Below are 23967 nucleotides of genomic sequence, written 5' to 3'. Positions count from 1 at the left end.
AAGTGTACAAATTATTTAATTTGGTCAACTCAAAGCTTTTGTCGCTTGTAGATTTATTCACAGTGGGAAGAGGAACAAAAACTTTTACCCAAATAAGTAAAGTATGGAATATGTAGTGCATAATAAACTATGTAAAATGTTATGAATTATGAATTCAAGATGCACAATGTATTCTATCTAGTATAGGGTATGCCACCTGCTTGTCTCCATGGAGGTGTTATAGATGTTATTGCTTTACCTGAAAAGTTCCTTATTATATACTTAAAATGACCATCTGATGGACAAGCAGTTACAAATACCAGAAAAGTGTCACAATACACCTTTTATGAGAGCGATCAAAGAATCACAGTTGTTGATAGTTTATACCTGTAGGGGGAAGCAAAACCTTAATTAATAATGAACACAAGACACCATGATACATTTTCTACAATCTTTAATGTATTTTCCAGTTTTGCGTCGTAATGCCTCTAGGAATTAGCCTGCAGCAGATCAGAGTACAACACAGATTATTTTTTTAGTCTTTTCAAATCATCATCGCTCAATAACAATCAAACAATAATAAAAATAGATATAAAATAAAATGCAAAATAAACAAACATTTCGTGAACAATACATTTGTGCTTGTGGCTGGTTTTGACTTTTATTAGATCTTTCAGTCTCTAAAGCTCCCATCAGACCTTGCATCAAAATCTGAACTCAAGATTTTGAAAAAAAAAAAAAAGATCTTGTATACTACATACTAAATATGTATTCCCCGGTCAGCATTTATGTTCTACTCCTGATATTATTTCACTTTAGTCCTGGTTAAGCCCCTGTTTAGTCCTGGTTTTGCTCCTGTTTCACTGGTTAAGACCTAGTTTAGTCCTTGCTTAGTTCTAGTTTAGGATATATTAATATTGTTATAGTCCAGATTTGATTCAGTCTGTATAATCCTGGTTTAGTTCTGGGTTAGACTCCTCATCCTGTAGTCCTGCTTTAGTCTTGCTTTAGTCCTGGTTTAGACCTGATTTGGTTCTTGCTTAGTTTAATAAACATATATTACTGGAGGTTTAGTCTAGGTTTGGAACAATTTTAGGCTTAGTACAGTCCTGGTTTGATTCTGGGTTAGTATTGTAATGATATACTCAAGGTTTAGTCTGGCTATAATCCTGGTTTGATCTTGATTTAGGTTTTAGAAATACAGTATGTACTAAGTCTTTTTTTAACAATATAACTACTTTTTTATTGAATGCTTGACTTAACCATTCACCGTAAAAAGAAATCTACAATTTTCATTTCAAATTGGACTCCCATTCATTTTCAATGCATCAAATTCCAATTCCCAAGCTGCCATGTTATGCTCTTATAGGTTTACAGATTTCAATGCAAGATCTGAAGTGGCCTCCAAAACAAACAAAAATAGCTCCACTTTCCTCTGTTTATATTTATAGTATGACTAAACTACTGTAGGGGCTCCCCGACTCAGCCCCACCTATTCAAAACAATGGACTCTCACACGAACGCTGAAAATAACAGAATGAAAACAAACCAGCCCGCAGCATAAGTCATGGTCAAGTGACACAGACACAATGGAGACTTATACCAGCAATATATGTGACCATTCAATACAGTACAACTCAATTAGACGTGCGTTTTAAACATACAGCACGGTGCAAAAGGCTTTAACAGGTAGGAAACGCAAAAGGAAATGTATATTGTGTTGTATAAAATAGGCCTTCAAGATAATCATAATCCTGTAGGTCTGTGGATCTGATCACTCTACCGATGTTTTTATGTCGAGAGTAGGATTTGAACCGCTACACTCCAGATCAAAATAGACACACTAGATCAAAATATTTAATGCATCAAAAACAGTGTAAAAATTTTAGCGTCATATCTTGAAATCATCCTGCGATCAGCGTGGTAAATTAATTTCAAACCTGCTGAAGCCATTTGCACAATGCTGTATGAAATCACCAGCTTTTAGTTCATGAACAGGAGCTATAGTTGACACACACAATCCTTATATACAAACTTAAAGAGGTCTACAATGAAATCTTTATTATATCGTTTAAATTAAAGTATTGAGATGAGCGACTGTTTCAAGTGACTTCCTTTTACAGTGGTGGACCAAACAGGAAGTAGTACTGGCCCTGCTTCATTAAATACCAATATGCTGCTTTCGTGTGGTCTGCAAAGGGTTTGATCGAGTTGCCAGACAACTAACTGTGCTATATACAAATTATTAATGACGTTATGGTGGTGTTGCTGTCTATAATAGTTCAATTCGATTTAACTGAATGCTAGAAAGGCTGGAAAATAGAAAAAATGAATAGCTTTTTTTGTCTTCAATGTTAATTTAATCATTTAACACAAAAACACTATTTATTCCTCCACAGTCTGAACTCTGCTCCAAACCACATGCTTTTACTGACTGGCTGTGAACCTCTCCATTAAAAAGATCCAAGCTCAGTATTTCCTAATAAAAATGAGTCAATCTTAAAATCTGACTAATTGCACAACCGTATACTAATACGAACCAATACTTATTTCGATGAAATCAAAAGTCAGTGGTTATCCGGTGTCTATTCTAAAAGAACACTGTCCAGATTGTACAAAAACTGTTTAGCAAAATTGGTACAGTTTGGTAATTACTATGGTAACCTACCTAACCTCAAAGAGGAAGCTAAGACAAATTGTTGTAATCCTAAATTGTCCAAGTAGTTCCTTAGAAACTACTGTCATATCACACCACAACATAATGCATTTTTATATTTAATTATATAATTTTTCAAAGACCACATGAACGCAGCATAAATATACAAACTTTACTTTCAAGCACCGAGTTCTTTCTAAGCAGCCTTATTTTTGATTTTGTACAGTTTTTCGATGACAGCATTCAATGGAGATGAGATCAGTGGCTGTGGACGCCCCTCTCCACAAAGAAAGAACAGCTATTGTCCCAACCACAACAATACAACGTGGATACAATAGACTTTATGTTTGGCACCTCATAACATGAGAGGGAATGGGCCCAGAGCTGCCTGCAATCTTAAACTAATCAACCAAAACATTATGACTAACTGATTTATAATGAAACTTCAAATGCAACTGATTAACATAGCTCTCTATTAGATTATAGAGTACGTTTCAGCAATTTGAGGTACACTCTTCACTACACCTGTTCTAAAGATCTATTGTTCCTTCCTTGGGGAACTTTTGACATTACTGACCATTGTAGACACAGAAAAACTCACAAAAACTGCCCTAAACTAAGCTAAACCAGGTCTAAACCAGGTCTAAACCAGGTCTAAACTAGGTCTAAACCTAAAGCACTTTAAGATATGAACCACAGCAGATGGGAAGACCTGGCAAGGGCTGCAATAAAAAACAGGACTAAACCAGCTCTAAACCTCTAAAAATGGTCTAATTCAAGTCTGAACTAGGTCTATTATGGGACTAAACCAGAACTAAACACTGACCGCACTGACAGATACTGACCACTGGAGACTGGAAACACTAGGACTACACCAAGACTAAACCAGGTCTAAAGCATTTTAGATTGACAGTGCAGACAGAAAAAAAAACAAGAGATTGGTACTAAACCAGGTCTAAACTAGGACTTCACCAGGTCTAACCCAGGTCTACCACAAGATCTAGGACTAAAGCAGTTCCTACACTGGACTAAACCAAGGTCTACAGCACTTCTACAGACTGGAAACATGCCCGATAGAGCTGCAGTATTGGAGGTGCTCTGACCCAGTTGTGTAGCCATCACATTTGATCAAACTTGCTCAAAAACTCTCCCATTTTTCACGATCAGAACACATACAAATATGAGGACAAATTACTCTTTGTAACGTTATAATGTTTTGGTTGATTGTTATGAAGTAGAAATCCATTACAATTTAACAAAAGCTGGTTAATCCCACATCAATAGCTCCTCATGCTGCACAGTCTGTACAGTGGATCATTCTTAATACTTCTCAAATCCGCACAATAAAAAATGTCCGTTCAATTCAAGCTCTTCGTCCTAAACCTTCTTTTCTTACATATCTCAGCTTTCTGACAACGCCTTCGTGAAATTCCTCTTTCCTCGCAACAAAACACGAACACTCATATCACGTTTCGATCCACATTCTTGTCCATTCACGATCAGGGTTCCCACAGTTTTCAATAAATCTCTTTCTAGGAAAATATAAAAGGTTATTTTCTATACAATTTGACCTAATAAAGGCCATGTACCTGATTTTTATCCCATGCATTTGAGCAAAACATGTCTTGCCCCAATACAGAGCAGCAGCTCTTCAGGTCAAAATAAGTGTGAGGTCTGTCGCCGATTATAAAGCGTTTTCATTTGTTTGTTTCGATAATCAGGACATGCACTGTTAGAATGCCAGCTGAAGATGACGGCAAAAATCTGCTCTGGTCTGAGAGTTGTAAAAAGCACGTATAAACTCATTGCAGTAAATAATTAGGATATCGAAATATAGGGTCAAACAAGCAAAGAAATTTAACATTTTAAACCTATCCTATAAATTATAACATTTCTGAAAGCTAGAGGGCAGGGACTGTTAAAAACTAGAAATTTAAAATATATAAATTGTAACACGCTTGTTTTAAATGTGGGAACCCTGAGTTACAAACCCTACTTTCACAATCCTTCAACTTTCAAAATGATCAATTCACTTCACCTTTATGTCACTATAGCAACCACTAACCAACCAATACTCTCATTTTAAAACATCACCTAATTTCTAGCAATTTCCACCAACTTGTTTCCCCTCTTCCTTTAGTTTTAAGACCACAATATATTTACACCAAAATAAAAGTCCAGCACATAAATAAGTATAGTAGGCCTTTAAATTTTTCAAAATAAAGTTAACATACTGTCCTGAGTATTGAGATAGATATATAACTTCAGGCACCAGAGAAAAACTAAATGTAAGATTACAATTCAGGAAGTGAAATTCGTGTTGCCTTATCAGTTTAAGCTAAGTGCCAATTTTTGTAAATAAAGAAATAGGAACTGATATTTATGATGAAATTATCTGACTAAGTGCACGGGCAGCATGTGAACAAAATGTCCTTTAACTTACGGTTGGCTAATAATGATGACGCAAAGATTCGTGAATAGAAACAGCACAGCAAAAATGAAGCATCTCTTTAAATTACTTCTTCTGAATGTTAATCTTATTTTGAGTAGTCAAATAAGTATAATTTTCTCATTTACAGGTGCACTATGTAACTTTTTTGAAGAGATGGCTTGTCTCCAGGGAGATATTGGTTGATGTGCATGGAATGGTCCACAGTATGACATTTAACAAATCTAACTCCCATTTATTTAATTACAGGCATTTTACTGCTCAGAAATATCTTGAAAAACATGCACTCCTGCTCTGAGCGAGCTCACTTCTCCACAGATCCGACTATTAATTGGTTGTGTCACCTGCTTGTCTCCATGGAGATGGATAAGTCAAATGCCACACTGTGGAATAACATTTTTTTTGGTTGACCCTCCACCAGTTACACTGTGCTCCTTTAAAGTGATAATTTTCTACCAGTGGGGAGAAAATTGGTGACATAAAATGGCTCAGGTTTCTCTTTAGAATTAAAAAGTTAAAATATTAGATTTTGCAGGTTTCTGTTGTATCCGTTAGGAATGCTTTGTGCTTTCAAGTAGTAATAATTGTTTATTTTTCACATATTTCCTTAAAAAGGGAAAACTGATAAGACATATGTAAGAAAAAACTATATTACATATAGGTTCAAGTTATGTACTAATGATCAAGGTTTTTCAATGCATCACACTTGAGACTTTTATTGTGAAGGGGAGGATATGAGGAATGTATCATATTAAATAGTAGTAAATTTAAAAACATACCCAATACTTTTATTGTGAAGGGGAAATCTATCTTGAGGAACGTGCAGTAATACCTACCAATGGTTCTTCAGAAGGACACTCAATACAAAGGAAAAAAAGCGTACTATTAAAACAGAAGGGCAATCCAATATGTTTTGAAAAAGCAAAATAAACTGTAGGAATGTTGAAAGAAAATCTGTAAATGAAAGTTTTCGTTGGAAGTGCAATAGGAATGTTGGAACACGCAACAGGAATATATTTAACCACATTTTATATAAAACTATGTATGCAGTCATTCATTTTGTGCTATATTTAACGCTGCCTGGCCCTTTAATAGTAAAAATAATAAATGCTGGTATTATACTATCATTGCTATTGCTATGATATTGTTTAATTTAAAAGACATTTAAAACTTGACTTATTGCATAGAAAAATACAACAAATATTCAAAATACTAGCCTTCATTTGAACAGGGACAACTAACACTCATCCAGGAGTGGGTTTAAAAATCCCCCTTTTTAAGAATAACAGACAATTAAACAGCTATCATTAAATACTTAGATTACACACGCTGGTCTAACCTGGAATTATTTACACCATTTAATCAAGAGGTGAGGATAGTCAAGTGTTTTGTATTTTTGAGTCTATTAGACATAATTTTACCAATACATTTTTAGCGGAGAGGAACAAGACAGCTCAGAATAATGGCTAAACAATGTAAGGCTAAGCTGCTATGCTAATTGGCTGCTATGCTAATTGGTTGCTATGCTAAAGACACAAATCTGGAAGTGGATCTTTCTCTAGTTCATATTGGAATTCTGACAAAATCTTCAACGCTATTTTAATTTAATGTGCTATCTAAGAAATATTCAAGAAAAATGGCTAAAATTTGGAAAGCTATCACAGTACTTAAGACTATGTACTACAAAACTGGGTCCAGAGCATTTTAGATATTTTGTACACACACTAAGACCTGTGCTTCTCTCCAACTTCTGATTATATTTGATAATTTACAAGTGACGTTTTGAGGAATTTTCACCATTCGAAAGATATAGTTTAAGATTTTAATCATTTTTGATACTTCTAAAACCCATGGACAGATGATGAAGACATAACCTATTTCTTCAGTGTAGCATATACTTCTTTTTGAGACTGAAGCTGTTATAATGGATTTTGACAGAAAACAAAACACTTGACTATCACTGAATCAGTAATGCATCTCACATGTTATCTTTGGCTGAAATGCAGAGCTTATAGCAGATTATATTGAATGCGGGCAGTGAGCATCGAGCCTCTGGTTTTGCACAGTCTTAACAATAATAATAATAAAACAATTTAAAAGCTTAATATATATATATATTAAAAAAAAAAAGATTTCTCCATATCTCAAAAGTCCCCGTCTTCTTCCAACCTGAACTTTTTGGCGTGAGAGTGAGGCGAGTCGATCATGTTCTCCTTGTCTTCTGTGTCCTCGGGTGGGATGGTCCATTTGGTGCCACAGCTGCGCTCACGGACAGGGCGGAGGGCACAGGAGGGGTCAGAGGTCAACGAGAGGGACTGCTGCCATAACCAGGGGTGGCTCATGCACTCTGCGGCGCTGGGACGATCTCTGAAGAGGAGAGAGAGGAGATGGTTCAAAATTGATGTGTTTATAATTGTCTCGGGCGATATGTAAGTAAGTAAGTTTTAATTTATAGAGAACTTTTCACAAACATATGTCACAAAGACGTTTCATAGATCATTATTCATTCACTTCATACCTGGTGGTGGTAAGATACTATTGTAGCTACAGCTGAGGGAAGCACGGCTGTGAATCTACGCCATCGGCACCACCGATCACCATCACTCACACACACCACCTTAATACTAGGCATTGTGGGTGAAGTTTCTTGTCTAAGGACACAACAACAGTTTTTGCGACTGGCGCCCCACTGTGGCACCTGATTTTCCCAGCAGTCTCTCATCCATGTACTAACCAGGCCCGGCCTCGCTTAGCTTCTGAGATCTGACAGGATCAGGCTTTGACAAACTGGTATGGCTGATATTGCAAATATATGCATCACTATATATACATTGTTAAAGATTTTGGATTCTATTGTATTTTCTCTTATGTAACTTTTTTTGTGTGTGCCAAAAATAGACTAAAATAAAAGCAGTTTTTTTCATTATTGATGTGTTTATTGAACTGAAAGATATAGAAACAACTTGCATAACTTTCCATTGTATTTCCATGGAGTTATACAGTTGACTTTCCACCCCCAGATTTTCATAACACAAATATTTTAATCAGACCAAATATCACAACCAAATTAAACTGGGCAAATCAGATTCAATTAATACTTGTCCATAGCTTTTAGGTCAGTTAAATTAACCTAAAAACAAGTAGTGAGTGATCAGAGAGTGTACGATATGCAAAAGTAAGAAAGAAATGTTGTATGTAGAGAAGGTTATGCATAGAATAGCACCTTTAAAGATTACACCGTTTCACTTACTCTGGGGCTTTGACAAGCAGTTTTCTGATGAAGTCCACAGCGAGCTCAGAGACTCTAGAGAAGGCTTCGCGGCTATAGTCCACATTGACCTGAGACACGTTTAAATAGGTCTCCTGTTTATCGTCCCCCACAAAAGGACTCTCTCCGGTCACTAGCATGTACGCGATCACCCCCACGCTCCTAAAAAGAAAAAAACAACACAGAATTAAGCTTTATTTAAACATGCAACAGCAGTGAAGGGTGAAGAGTTTAGATTTGAGGTGGGTGAAAATATATAGTTTGGATTTGGGTTTGACTCACCATAGGTCTGTGGCTGTTGTGATGGGCTCATAGTTCAAGATCTCAGGAGCTAAAGACAAAACAGAACATTATTTATTCATTTCACATTTATTTATTAATAGGTAATTTTTTTGGCCCAGATTTGTATTAATTTTGATTCAAGTTTAAATAGTATGCCTACAGTCTTTTCTCCTAAACAACAAAATAATTATATGCACTTTAATCACACATTTCGTGAAAGATTAACTCTCTACATACAAAACTTTGTTATGTTTGGATCTCACCATAGACATCCCTGCTCAGGTTGCCTTCATTTTGTCGGATAAATATGATACAAATGAAATCTATTTGCCATATGTCTCCTAATTACTAATACAGTTTCTAAGTTAAAATGACATTCGCAGACATTATACATATTTTCGTGGTTTTGACTTCAGCTAAATCCAAACTGAAGCTCTTTCACTCACTGGTCTGTGGTTCAGGGGTCTCAAACGTATGGACAAAAATGTTCCGTATGCTACTTTCAATGTTTGTTTATCTATAAAAAGAGAATTTAATATGAAAATGAGTGGTTCAATCCAAAAACAGGGCATCAGGGCTTTCGGAGAAGAGACAGAAGTAGATTGGAGCTCTGAGAGATGAGACGTGAGTGAGAAGTTTGAGCAAGTTTGAGTCACACCTATCACAATAACAAATTTTGAAGCCTAAATGTTGTACTGCTTTCCATGTTTTTAATATAGCACAATTTTAGCAGAGTCTGAGTGTCTGGAAAAGCGTTATATAAATAAAATGTATAATTATTACCCAGTGGTCTATGGTGCACGTGTTCAGTCCTTACCCACATATTCAGGTGTGCCCAGGATCTCCCTGAGCTCTCCGACCGCTCCAAGCCGTCGAGCCAAACCAAAGTCCACGATTTTAATGTCGCCCACTGGAGTCAGACTGGTCAGGAGGATGTTCTGAGGCTGAGAAGAGAGAAAGGATTAGTTATGTGAAATAAGCAGTTCACAGTTACATTCTGAATGGAGCAAAGATGGAAATGTTTTATAAATGTGTGCAAGAAATAAGACATTTGAAAAGTCAATTCTGTAAAGCAAACAGACTAAATAATGTTTATGTATGTATGTAACATTGTATTGTCTTCTTAAAGGTACTATATATAACTTTCTGGAGGTGGAAAATCAACTACATGATTCCACGGAAATAGAAAGTGAACATCTTACTTCAGCACATTCCTCAATAGAGACAGATACGTTTTATGCCATAATGTGGTATATTATGGCAAAAAGGAACAGCATTTTCATGAAAACAAGCAGGATGAGGCCCTCCTCCAGGCCAAATGAGAGTCAGGTTTGTGGAGATGCAATTCTATTTGACTATAAAGTTACATACTGTGGCTTTAAATGAAGTAAGTCAATATTACACAAAAGGAGTAAGTTCTATAGTTTCACTTGTACCTACTCCTTTTTTATTATTTTGTGTTTTAACTTGTCTTTTTAATATCTTCTTGAATTATACTAGCTAGCCTTCAAATAGATCACAATCTAATGGTTTACTATAAAAACAAATACAAGATTTCAATATTCATTTCTTGAACATAAACAAGTATAAAACAAAACAAATTCTTATTCCTAAATCTGTTCTCTGCTCCAACCCACATGTTTTATAGACAGAGGATTGGCTGTGTTTACTATACCCAGTTTGAGAACATATTTTACTCAAGAGTCAAAATTGCATCAACAACATGACTAACCTGACATTTGCTGAACAATTAAATCAATTCCACATAATAGTTCTGAATAATATTGGTCAATAGACAGTAGGAGAAAACTATGAGATCACACATTTAGAGTAATTACAGTCCTGAGCCAGTCACCGTGTAGTGTGTATGATGATTACAGTGTAGCACATCTTTAATTAGACTATAATAGTATTGTTGTAAATTATACTATTTACATGAGTGACTCAAAGCTGCCATTACCAATATATTCTGCTAATCTAATTGTATTGTCCAATACACTACAAATGCATCTTAAAAGTACATATATTTTCATGTTTTTCTAATTATTACTTGGTTTGGTAGCCCACCAAAGTGGTAAATATTTATCATAGTTTTACATCAGTCAAGTGGCAGTTTGTGTAAAATATATACAGGAAGTAATGCAGCGTTCTAAAACACAGAAAATTCCATCCATCCATCTTCATTTAACAAAGATGTTGTCATCTTTGTAAGTCAAATCATAACTATTGTGCAATTTAGACAAGTTTTGGCCCTTATTAATATTACGGTTGCTAGGTAACAGTTATTTGTCCAGGTAGCTTCCATTGTGGTCCATAGTGGTATACTAGTCTATTTGGTTTCACACTTGTTCTGATACAGCTCAAGATCATTCTAAAACTATTCAGGAAAGGCTCATTTCTGTCCTGTGAATGTGAATGTGTGTGTTTTATTATCAATACACTCAAATGAGTATCTAGTTTCAATACTAGTTTTAGTATTGATTGGTATCAGAGTTGCAATACTTTTGACAACCCTAGTCTGCACGTAACCATGGCAATGTATTATTATATATTGGTGTGTACTGTACCTTGAGGTCCAGATGCACAAGGCTGCTCTGGTGGAGGTAGTGCACTCCCTCCAGTGTCTGTCTGATGAGACGAGTGATCTGAGCCTCGGGGAGTAGCTCATCAGAAATACAGTGGTCGAAGATCTCTCCTCCGGCAGCACTGAAGACAAGAGGAAAATATGTGGTTAGAACATGATCACCCTCAACCTTCTACAGCTCAAATCTTCTTATCCTGCAGAAATATAACTAAAAGTTCTTCATTCTACTGTTTATTTATTGCAGTTCATGTTTGTTTTAACCATACTGTTTGTTTAGATCAGAGTGTTTTTTGTGTCAGTGGCAAAAATTTGTATCAGTATTTTCGTTTATCATCATGTTTTCTTCAACAATGTCAAAATGTGTTATCATGACCAGACGAACTGCAGACTCTTTCATTTTTGCGTGTTATCATCTAGTGGATTTCTCAATCACTATTTTTTCATATTAGTCATTTCATAAACAGGCTATGGCACAACTTTGAGCAAGAGTCGTGCAAGAGTTTCCTGATTACTCACTCATGGTTTATCACTGACTAAACAGACCAACCCTTCTGTGCCCCTCTTTTTAATGCCCTTCTAGTTATTCAGGTTTGCAAAGGATCAACTACCGAAATAACAAGTCCCGTAGAGGATCATAAAGATTTTAGTCTGGTACTGGTAAACAAAACGCACAAAATGAGGATGTAAAGTAAGAATTGATTCTTTTTAATAGTTACTAAGTCAGCCATTGATGACACAAGCAAGGCAAAGCAATAACATCTACAGAAAAGTGACTTAGTGGTCCACCTTTAAATTTGTTTTCTCCTAATATAATTGACCAACATGTGTACAATGAGATTTCAAATAAAATATTGCAAAGTCATTGTTGCATCTGATCTGCAAATTATTATTGACAACTCCACAGCCAAGACGTCTAAGCTCTACGCAAACTAAACAACATTATAACTATTAATGTGGTTAGTTCTTAGTTCATGTATATTTTTAGGATCAGCTGATGTCAACAGGTTCAAAGTCAATTGTTTTTTTGCTTTTTGATTTAAGAAAATATTTGCAACAAGAAAGAACCAAGCACGCCTTTCCCAAATGACAGCCAATAACACAGTATTGACCTATTGAAGAGCTGTCCGTCAATGTACTTCGATTGTCAGTTTAAATAGGTGATGAATTACCGGTAAGTGTCAGATAAAGCTGATTTAAAAACATAAAGAGTTTCAAGGGTTGGTCGGGTAAAATACAGTTCAGATAAATGTAATGGGAACATGTCGGTTTAGTTTCTGTTTAGTTTTAAAACTAAACAGGACTTTGGACTTTCGCATTTGAAGAAAAGCTCACGAGACAAAAGCAAAAGATTAGTAAAAGGTTTGGCCAGATAACAGCGCCATATCATTATAGGCTTTAAGTACCTTCACAAATCATATTAATACTTAACACCTATGTTTGAAAAATGACACTGAAAAATTTGGTTTGTCAAATGTGAGTATCGATTTGTCCTTGTCACGCTAATACATTTTTAAACTTGACCTAGATACTAAGGAAAAGGTTTGAAATGTTCTAAACACAATATTAGTAGTATATTTAACAGTACTGTGTGGTCTTAGAATAATTCTGATATAGATCAAGAAAGGTCAAAATGCATTCTATTTGTGTGTTTTTTTCGGTATCAATACTGTTGTTAACTTGTGTCCTCAATTAAGACACAAGAAACTTCACCCGTGACTGGTGTATTCACACATATCACCACCTAGATGCTATCTATGTTACTGCTGTCTGCTAGTGTACTGCTTTGGCCTGAAAAGAGCAGAGAGCACTGGTGAGCCTGAACAAAGGTCAGATGAGGGAACAGACAGGCCTGTCACAAAAACATATTTTTAAGTGTAATATATTGTTGAAGTAAATATTGACGATGAACAGTAATATTTAAACCAAACCATAAAGAAGTATCATCAAAATGTGCTCTAAATGAACAACATTGTTTAAAAAAAGCTGCAATGACCGTTAGTTTGTATCTATAATGAGTCACAGAAGTTCATAATTCACTCTTCTACAGCTCATATATTATCATAGAACAGAAAAATAACCACAATATTCCTAGCCAGGCTAGCTCCACCTAGTGCCTCCACTCTATTTCATTTCTCTCCAGTGACTAGGTCAGGAATACAGTAGACGGTTTGCAAGAACCCCGGAGGTTGTAGACCGCGCACCGGCCAATCAGCGAAGAGCTGTGAAGCCATGACTGTGTCCCTTTTGTGGTACAGCACAACAAAGTGGTCAAAATGGACGAAGCCATACATTCTGTGCTGGCAATGATTCCCAAGATCGAGGATTTAAAGCCAGAACAAAGAGAATGTTTGGTGAATTTTATCAAGGGGAAAGAAGTTATTGCCCTCTTCCTACAGGATTTGGAAAAAGCTTAATATACCAGTTAGCCCCGTTAGTACATACGTCACGACCAAACAGAAGCAACTGGTTAAATAAAAAAGGTACCCCCTACCATTGAGCGAACAAATCCTAATGCTGCGAGGTCAGGCAGTTTCCATGAAGTGAAACCAGCTGATGAAGCAGGCCAAAATTTTCCCACTAGTGTAAAGAAAAAGTACCCATGACAAATAGTGACCTCCAAAAATTATTATTCCATTTGCCGTGTACGGAACGATAACTTGATATGGTATTTATCTGGACAGGCCTAAGAACAGTTTTCACATCTGGTATTGGTACTCTTACAGTTGAAAGCTTTAAATAAGTGTTACTATGCAGCTGATGTCTTTAACATTCTCTGGGGGTGTGATGCCAACTAAAGCACTATTCTGTTAGAAGCTCTGTTACTCAAGTTAAACTTCAAACTGACCTTTGTTTTAACACGATCTGACCAGAAAGAGAAAAATGAAAATCAAAGGCCTAAATAGGACCATGAACGCTCTTCTGCTAAAAATGTGCTGTTTAAATGCATTTTGTATTTTTTCTTGGAGTTTTCAGACTATCTTAAAACTTTTTAGTCTGTGTTTTCTTTGTGTCACCAAAGTAACTGCTGAATATTCCACCAATAGAGATACATGTAGAAGTATCAATAGAACAGTTTTGTGTAGACTCACTATTCTAGCACCAGGACGATGTCGTGGTCGGTCTCGTAGGCGGCGTGCAGGTTCACCACTCGGGCGTTGTTTCGGGTCATCTCCAGGACAGCCATCTCATGGACTACCTCTGCTCTGCAGTCACGCCCTCGTCTCCTCTTCTTCAGGAACTTAGCAGCAAACACTTTACCTGAGGCTTTCTCCACACAGCGCCTCACCACCGCAAACTTACCCCTGGACAAGAGACGAAGAGAAGAATATATGGTCAGATTTTTCGTTAGTACAACAGTACAATGGTAGCACAGTCGGATTACTCAAACATATGTGAATGAAACAACAGTATCCTAAATCATAAGCCAGTCATTTCCTATCTAGTTTGAATGATTTCGGTTTTTATTATTTATATATTTCTAAGCCTCATATTGTTCTGTTATTTGGGTTCTCACTGTATTTGTTTTGTTTGGGTCATGCACAAAGCCATGTCCCACATTCAACAGGGATTCCATCTGAGGGGGAAGGGGTAAAACTGGGTCAAACGGGGCAACGGCTACAAAGAAGCTTCAATGTACTTGGGATATTCAGTTTATAATATGTCCGTTACGTAGAGCCGATTTTGATAATTTGCCCCAAAAATATATGATTTCAAATTACAACTAACATAAATATTGTCTATACTGTTTACTACTCTGCATAATGAAACTATAATAAGGAAAAAGAATTTTCAATTGAAATTATGTTTAAACATCCACAACCCTGTGTTTATAAAACTAACCCATAATGGAGTAAAGTCTAATCTCATTTTTTGAATCTCATCATCGCACGTAAGTGTTAAGACACCCTACGTTTTGTAACATGACAACATATGCAAATGGATGGCTGCAAAACGAAGGGCATCTGAAGTCAAATTTCATTACTGTGCGTCTGATTCACTATGGGAACTTGACAAAAAATGTATATATATAAAAAATAAAATTCATACCATTGAAAAACTGGAGACTACTACTTCACTTATGACTTCACTTCCATGATCACATATTATTTGTCATGGCCCTAAAGCTACAACTGCACAGATAATAGACATGGTTTTCATAGGAACTCAATACAGAGACATTCCGGTCAGATTATATGGCTTCTGTTTTGTTTTGATGGGATCATAGTTGTTGTTATGGTAACCACCTGCATAGGGCCTATTCAGATTAAAGTGTCAAAATTCACAGGAGCCGAAAAACCTGAACATCAACAATCCAACTCTATGACAGACATGTTTACGAAACATTATAGAGACCAATTAGCAGCATTTAGTTTATCTAAGCTAGCTTCTGTTCTCACGCAACAGAGATAAGAAAGATGTAAACAAACATTTGGCCGGCAAGGTAGGGCCGTGAAATGTCTTGACAAATTAATGGTTTTCACAATGATAAGAAATTATAACTATTGCCACAGCAATAACCAATTCAAAGAAAATATTATATCTTTCAATGGGGAAGTCCTCAGGAATTTACATACACCAGGAAGTCTAAACCCATGAATATAAATACAAAATAGTTAACACGAAAATCTGAGGTTGCTAATGTTTTATTTGAACCTCTGAAAATTGAACAAAACTTAAAATTATTGTAATAAAATGACTCTTGTGAGATTTAAGCCATTATAATGTTGTTATCTCATCAAAAAACATATCTGGAGCAGTGATTTGTTTCCTTCACACAGATTTAAGTAATCCTTTGTTATTAGTCTTCATCTCCAAAGCTCAACATGCTTTGTTCAGTAGAGACAGACACGACCAGGGCTGAAATTATTTCAAATTATTCTAGTGAAGACCTATGGATTTAAACAAGTGTGAATGAAACAAAACTCAACTCCAGGTATGTTTTAGATGAGGAAAGAACATTATAATCAAGATAAGAACATAGCATGTTATAGGTCCTTTAAAAATATACTATGGTCCAAGGAAGAAAAGGGACACTGTTTTTGACGTTTTGGCACAAACCAGAAGCCATTATCTACCTTTGCCTGCAATGATCTACGGTATGACATTAAACTTGTCTCTCTATGGAAACAAGCAGGTAATCCCACTAAGCCAAGTTACTAGTCAGATCTGTAGCAAGATGTACACAGTAAGAATGTATGTCTTAAGCAATAAAACACATAGACCCTCATAGAACTAGACATCCACTACATGTTTAATGCTACACTGAGGAACATCCAGGTAAAGCAAGAACATCTCCAACCCCCACTACAAAATCCATCCATCCATCATCCATCCACCTCTCTGATTTTATTGTTACAAGTGTAGGCAGAGCAACTAGTCACAATGTAGTCAGAAATTAGCTGTTCCTACATATTTGGCTATAGCTCACAATGTGCGCAACTATTTAAGCATCTTTTTCCAAAAAATTCACACACTTTGCAAGGCTAAAGTAATTTCCCCTTTTTTAAGTTTCTACATGAGCGCACTTCCTTCCTCGTGTTTTGAAACCACCAGAAATGCTCAGAAGACATCACATTACTCTGGTCATAGACAATCACAGGTTTGCTTCATGATCCCAGCAGACCACACAGAGCCATCTTTGTGCTGTGTCTGTGATGCATTCAAAGACACTGGGATTACAAAGGTCTAATGTAACCTATGAGCTCATGCATTACAGTTACACAGTCTATTGTTTACATACAGGTTCACTGGGGTGGGGGAGGTTCAAGTTTACGTAAACATGTGTAGACTAGGAGTATGAAACTGTAAAAATGTTTACATTTAAATCAAATATATTTTATAGGGCCGCAACAATTAATCAGAATAATTGTCACTAGTACAGAGACATGTATGTTGATACTTGTTAATTGTTATCTGAAGTACATAGATAAAATACTAAATATATAAAATAATACAGCTGCATTTTTAAACCATAATACATTTACAGCATTTTTATTTACATTTTGGCTTTTTGTACAAAAGTTTCCCTTAAACTGAGGTTGTCAACTTTGCCTTCCATTAGCAACCATCCATTCCATTACATACCCAATAATTTTATAAAGTTGGTCATGGAAGTGCCTTGCTCAGTGACTTAACTACACTCAATTAAGTTTTGAACCACCTACCTTCTGGTTGGTGACCACAAAGTAACTCATCTTACATTTCTTGAAAACATTATCTATGATAACAGCGCACTAGCCTTACTTCCTGGTTCACAGTTGATGAAAACACTTTACGATTTGATAAAAGCTGCATTTAGTGATGTACTCTCTGGGGCGCTTTGTTCAGTCGGTTATAGCCCTTTCATTTGGTAGAATATTTGAACTAATAAAGCTCAGTTGTTTCTGTAAATAAAGCCGTACAGTAAAACCATTGAACAAAGATCAGGGTTGAGAGGCCAGTTCTAGAATTCATCAAAGGGGGCAGTATAATATTAAAATTAGGGGGTGTTTAAGCACAGTTTTCCTGTTTGTGAGTCCTGTGCTGGTGCAGACAGGAGCAGTGACACAGGCTTTGCACTATACAGTCAGTAAATGGATTGAAAGCTGTAATCCGTTGGAGGGTGTGTTACATAGAAAGGTATTAAGATGTATTTCCTGCTCCATATGACTGATTTCCTCATAAACCCTTGAACTTAGCACTGCCCTGTACCAGCTATCAATACGGCCTTTCAGTAACACATTGTGAAAATATAATCTGCAGACTTTACATCAAAGAATACAGTAAGCGTCTTTGAGTGTCCTCAAATCTCTATAAATAAAATGTATTATTAAATCATAAGCTTTTATTTATCAAACTAAATATTTATATTTTAACATTTTTAAATCTTTATTTAGCATATTAGATAGTATCAAAGGTCCTAGATGACACAAAAAAGAGCCTTATGAGCTTAAACCCATGTTAAAATGGTTAAAAACATACCTGGAGTTTTGTTTTGTTTCATTCACACACATTTGGTAACCCTGAATTATTGGTCTGTCTACATCTCCAACAGTGAACAGAGTGTTTTCATTTTGAAAGAGGAACTCAGAACTCATCAGAACAAAGTGTAATATGGGCTCTTTAAACTACATTAGCTACATTGGCAACAATATGGTCATTCCCAGCCATTGTGTCCAGATAGGTTTTTATGGTGCTCCAGTCTATTCTTAACCCGTAAGATGATGTCACATTTTTACACTGGATCTTTGCTAAAAAAAAAAAAAAAAGCACTCCAAAATCCTTCTTAAACAAGCAACAATTTTTCATTCAAGAAATATTATTGCATTTTCTCTATAGTCATTTGTGTAATTTTCATAGAGAAAGAGTCCACTAACTAATTAACAACAATGCACTTTAAATGTAATTGAGATAAATATGAATTTGAGCTCAACATTCTATAATTGTCATTTTAGTAACAGTAAAAACTACTATCAGATACACCTTACTGATGCCCATTGTGTTACTTTTTGCAGAGGCTTTCCACTCACTATAATCTGCTTAATGTTATGTAGAAATATCGATTTCCTGTGGCTCAAACCAAACAAATCTGATTATTCTTATGTAATATTATGTATGAAACAGGTACAAAGGAGGGAGCATGCTGTTGGTTTTCAGAGCAATAAACTATTACGTAACTATCTCTATGTTGGCAGCGTGTTACTGGAAAAGTTCAAATGAGTGACGACACGTGCAGTTGTATCTACGCATGTGAATAGGTGTCATCACACAACAAAAAAGGTGTGACTGATTCATGTATTTTGAGTTTGAGTGAAGAAAAATGCATAAATTAAGATAAATAATCATAATTAATCTCTTAAAAAAACAGAAAAGCACACTTCTCCATAAAGTCATTACAAAAACTGGTACAATAATGAGTCAAACATCGAGCAAAGTAAGTTCAAGTAACTTACCTCCCTTAACCTATTGCTTTCCACTTTTACACGTTTTGGTGATGCATATTTGAATCACAATAACACATATTTTGAATAGCAGTCTAACTTATTACTTTTGCAGTAGTTACTTTTATATGTTTGTGAAAAGGCAACAGAAAACAAATATATAATGCTTTATATTTTGTAACGTCAATTTATTATCCAGCTTGTTTAGATAACGAATGAGGAAACTGACTACTGGATGACCATTACTATACTGTCACTTTTAATAGGAAACATGACTAAGTCACGACTTCTCCTATAATAAAACAGGTCTCACCGGTCATATACAAGGTTTCTTCATTCATTAACATCCCTAACTCTTAACTATTAACAGAACACTACTGTAGAATATAATATAGATTTATGGTCCTAACAATAAGTCATAAAATGATGTATTTAAATTCCATGATTTTGTCGCACCTAAATTACTGCATTACTATTTGGACTCTGACAAGCAAAACTACTTTTAAATTAACTGAAATTATCGATAAAGAAAATACTTAAGATATTAGACAAAAAGCTATCACTATTGCAGAATACTTGACAAATACAAATTTCTTAATTGGGATAACACATTCAAATATGCAGATTTAATTTTGGTATACAAAGTTTTTAATAATCTGTCTCCACCTCCTCTAAAGGAGTTTGTGAAAAGAAATTAAAATCGAACAACAAGAGCAGCTCTAGAGGTGACTGCTCTGTGCTGTTTACGAAAAGTGCCTTTGGACAACTCTCTTTTGCTTATTGAGCAGGTCAAACATGGAATACAGTGCAGATCATATAGGAGAACTTTCAACACTGCAGCATTTTCTAAAGCTTTAAAAAAGTGGTTGCCCAATGGTTAAATATGTCAACATGTTTAACAAAATTACATTTTTTATACTGAGGGGTTGTTGGTTTAACACTTTAACTCTTAACTCCGAACTGTCTGAAATTAATTGTCTGTACTATAAGTGTGCAGTGAGTATACAGTGAGTGAGTGTACAATGAGTATACAGTAAGTGTACAGTAAGTGTACAGTGAGTGTACAGTGAGTGTGCTGGTGTTATGTACTTTTGAGTGATTGTTGCTGTACTTTTCCCTGTCCTGTAGATGATTTCACATCAACCTGCCGAGGGACTGAAGATGGAAATTAACCACGCTTGCTATAATCTTTGCACATTTACATTTTAAATACATTTTAAATTTATGAATATGTGCTGTCCCTTTACACATAAATAAAGAAATACATAAATAAGAAGAAATAAGCTTATCAAATGCCACGAAAGGCAATGCTGGATCTTTGCCATTACAAAGCTATCAAGCATGAGCAATCATTAAACCACAATGACAGGAGGAGTACTGTAAAGTAAACAAAGCGGATTTCAAAAGGGCCACTTAAGTCATACAATAAATTGGTATTTTGATTGAAATATTGTTGTAGGTGTTAGAAATAAAAGACACAAATGAGTAAGAATTGCCCCAAATTGTAAAAAAAGCACAAGAATGCCAATGCAAGCGTCAACATAGTGTAATAAATTATACTTTCATAAATTTATCAATGTGTACCCATGCATGCAAACTCCAGACCCACTTCATTGAACTATATGTCGTTTCAAGGTCCATAGTCCAGACCAAAACAAAAAATATTTCTGTAAAAACTTATTATTTAAATTATTTTAAGGTCTTGGCCACTTACCTCCCCAGTTCTCCGGTGATTTCATAGACACTTTCGAAAGAATCAGAGGAGATAGGAGTGTGGATGTCACTGAGGAGCCCCGTGGTGGTAGCGGGTCCACTCCGACAATCTATCCGCCTTCGAGACATCATCCTCGGCTTCGTGTGTGATCGCAGTCCCGCTGACAGTCAAACCTCCAGCAAGCGATTTCTCACGCTCGGTACTCCACCACAAAATAAAAATATAAAACCTAAACTACGTGCTAGCTAAATTTAACATCTCTAACGTTATAATTGTTACATATTATCGCTAACTACACCGGTGTTTGTTTAGGTTAGTTTACCGACTTAGCTCGCTGAGTTAGCACGAAGGTCAGTGACTGAAAAGTGGCTAAAAACTAAATTAAACGGCTTCAAAACGCCACACTAACTGGCATCAAAAATCCCAAACAACACACGATTTAAGTAAACTATTTCCCAAAGTTACAGCATGGATAAAAGTGCAAGGTTTGGAAGTTTTTGCAGAGACCCTTCGCTCCTCCTGCATCCCTTCTGCCTGACAGACGCTTTGTGGACACGTCACTGACTGCGCATGCGTGTTGGGTGGTAGTGATTTGAAAAGATTTGAAATTGTTTGGTCCCATGCAGAGGGCAGGCCATGCTGAAGGCCAATGTGCAGAGCTGACTGTAAGCACTGGGCAGGCCTATGCTACAATGCGACCGTGACCTATATACGGACTACTGCAGTGGCTTTAGGCGATAACAAAGGGCCCAGTGTAAACAAGGGGCATACAGGCCTCTGCACAGATACAATATGCAACTAAGAACTATGTTACAGTAGCTTTTCTTCAAAATAAATCTGTAATGAGCCTGAGGATGTATAAATCTACTACTTGGTTGTTTTTGGTTTGTTCCCAGTGTTTTCTATTATAAAAATATGTAGGCTATAAAACACATGTGAAATTACCATAAGGTGACCAGGGGCCTCATTTATAAAGCTTGCTTACGCAAAAATCCGTGCGTGCGCGCTTCTTACGCCAACCGCGTGGTATTTATAAAACTCGCCGAAGGCGTGGCTCTTTGCTTAACTCTACGCCAACTCGGGACCTCCTGTAAGTTCTACGCAAAGTCTGGAGACACGGGGAAAAAGCGACACTCGTGGAGAGAAGCAAAAGTGAACAGAGTTTGAGGAAGTGTTTGATCAGAAAATCCACGTATATAGAAGAATTACCTTCTGATTTGCGCATTTAAGTGTTTGGTTCGCCAAAATACGGAGAAGGGCTGTTTATTCCACTCATTATTCTCCACAATATTATACATTTGACACTCGTGCACGAGCGCGGCCACGTTCCCGGACTCGTGTAGCGCAGAGTCCCACAGTCCACACCGCGACCATAGACTTCTATAGAACACAGACTGTGACCAACACAGAGGACGAAATAATGACCCAACCTGAGAGAAAACTCTTCCCTTGGACGCAGCTGGAGCCAGGCTTTGATTTAATGAACGCAATTTTAACACTTTTACTTTAGTCTTTACGCACCGAGCGCCAGAGTGACCTGAGTCTGCGGACAACACGAAGCCCACTGCCCGAACCTGACCCCAACCAAAATCTTCCCTACATTTTTGTGTAATGGGGAACTCTTGTACATGAGAGCTGCTCTCTGACTGTATGAAGAACAGAATAATGCCCGTGCCCGTCCCGACCCAGACCCACACTCACAGGTGAGCAGTTTGGATGTTTCGTGTGGACTTTAATTGGCAGAATAACATCTGTATCTGATGTGTTTCGTGCTAAATCTGTGTCCTCGTATCCTTGTGTCCCTCCCTCGCTCCTTTCCCTCTCCAGGGAGGGCATCTGAATCTCTCGCACGCGCTCATAATTTGACCATTCAGATCAGCGCGTGCACGTATCTACGTGTATGTGCATAAATACACAGGGCCAGTCCTCACACACTTCATAGACAGACTTAAAAATATAGCGATAAAACTCTTGAAACAGCGAAAAAACACATGGGCTTTACTGCAAAAATGTTCTGCCTAAATATTATAAAATATGATTAAATGAACAGATGAGTCATTGTTGTCACTTTTAGTTTTGTATTTATTTATTAAACAAGGTTTAATAAAGTCTTTAATAAAGTCTTTGACGTGATCACGTGGTGCTGCGTGGAGCCTCCTCCTCCCTCTGTCCCGCGTGTCTCGGTCAAACCCACTGATTATCGGCTCACGTTTAGGGAAATCTCATTCACGAGTCACTTTACATGCTCCTTTTATGGTGAGGTGGAGGTGTGGAGAGGGCGTGACGTGACGTAGGTTTACGTGCGCAAATTGTAGTTGCAGGTGGGATTTATAAAGCAAAGATTGCGTGGTTTGGTGCGTGCGGTGGGTTTTCTAAATATGGAGTTTGCGTGGCCATACGCACGCCTTGTCGTAGCTACTAGGCGTATGCACTAACTTACGACAACTCCTGCGCAGTTTTTATAAATGAGGCCCCAGATGTCCCTGTTTTCCCGGGACAGTCCCAGTGTTGAGCCATGTGTCCCCTGTCCCTGTAGCCTGATTCATCAGCCAGTTTCACTTCATAGAAACTGTTTGACCCACGATAGAATTCGTTCACTCGATGGTAGGCGGGTACTTTTTTAATTTAACCAATCGCTGCTATTTGGTCATGACGTATCGAATGCACCGCTAACGGGGATAACTGGTATAAAAAGACTTTCCCAAATCCCGTAGGAAGAAGGGCAATAACGTCTTTCCCCTTGATAAAATTCACCAAACATTCTCTTTATTCAGGCTTTAAATCCTTGATCTTGGGAATTGTTGACAGCACTGAATATATGACTCTTCACTGATTGGCTGGTGCTCGAACTTGCACTTCCGGGGTTTTTATGAACCGTCTGTTGTATTCTGATTCCTGACCTAGTCGCTGGAGAGACATGAAATTGAGCGGAGGCACTGGGTGGCGTCCCTGTGGATTTATCCAAAACTATTGATTTGTCCCAGTTTTATACAAGAAATGCCTCAGGTGTCCCTATTTTTGACCAATTTGATACCTGCCAAGAGTATAGAGAGGCATACATTGTAATTTGTTTAGGTAAAATACAAAAATTCTGCTTAAAAATGATGAAAACACAA

The 23967-nt window shown here is 36.8% G+C and overlaps 1 protein-coding gene across 1 annotated transcript; it reads right to left on the bottom strand.

The window, feature by feature from the left end:
* Positions 1–416: 416 nt before the first annotated feature.
* stk17b (serine/threonine kinase 17b (apoptosis-inducing)) lies at positions 417–21400 on the bottom strand. Its single transcript, XM_020925437.2, has 7 exons — positions 20852–21400; positions 14308–14520; positions 11202–11340; positions 9452–9578; positions 8635–8683; positions 8335–8514; positions 417–7451 (listed from the first exon to the last, which is right to left on the bottom strand). The coding sequence occupies exons 1-7, from the start codon at positions 20980–20982 to the stop codon at positions 7229–7231; spliced, it is 1062 nt and encodes a 353-aa protein (XP_020781096.1). The 5' UTR covers positions 20983–21400; the 3' UTR covers positions 417–7228.
* Positions 21401–23967: the final 2567 nt, after the last annotated feature.

The sequence above is a fragment of the Boleophthalmus pectinirostris genome, unplaced genomic scaffold (assembly GCF_026225935.1).
Source record: "Boleophthalmus pectinirostris isolate CB_2022bp ecotype Guang Dong unplaced genomic scaffold, ASM2622593v1 HiC_scaffold_1, whole genome shotgun sequence".
NCBI classification, from domain to species: Eukaryota; Metazoa; Chordata; class Actinopteri; order Gobiiformes; family Gobiidae; genus Boleophthalmus; species Boleophthalmus pectinirostris.
This window is presented reverse-complemented; position numbering and strand designations above follow the sequence as displayed.

Bases quoted from the DNA above. Each gene is read 5' to 3' on its own strand.
- stk17b (XM_020925437.2), bottom strand. From the start codon at position 20,982: ATGATGTCTCGAAGGCGGATAGATTGTCGGAGTGGACCCGCTACCACC. The intron at 8,684-9,451 runs GTAAGGACTGAA...TTTTGTCTTTAG, and splicing joins GGGCACACCTGAATATGTGG to CTCCTGAGATCTTGAACTAT. The intron at 8,515-8,634 runs GTGAGTCAAACC...TTTTCTTTTTAG, and splicing joins ACAACAGCCACAGACCTATG to GAGCGTGGGGGTGATCGCGT.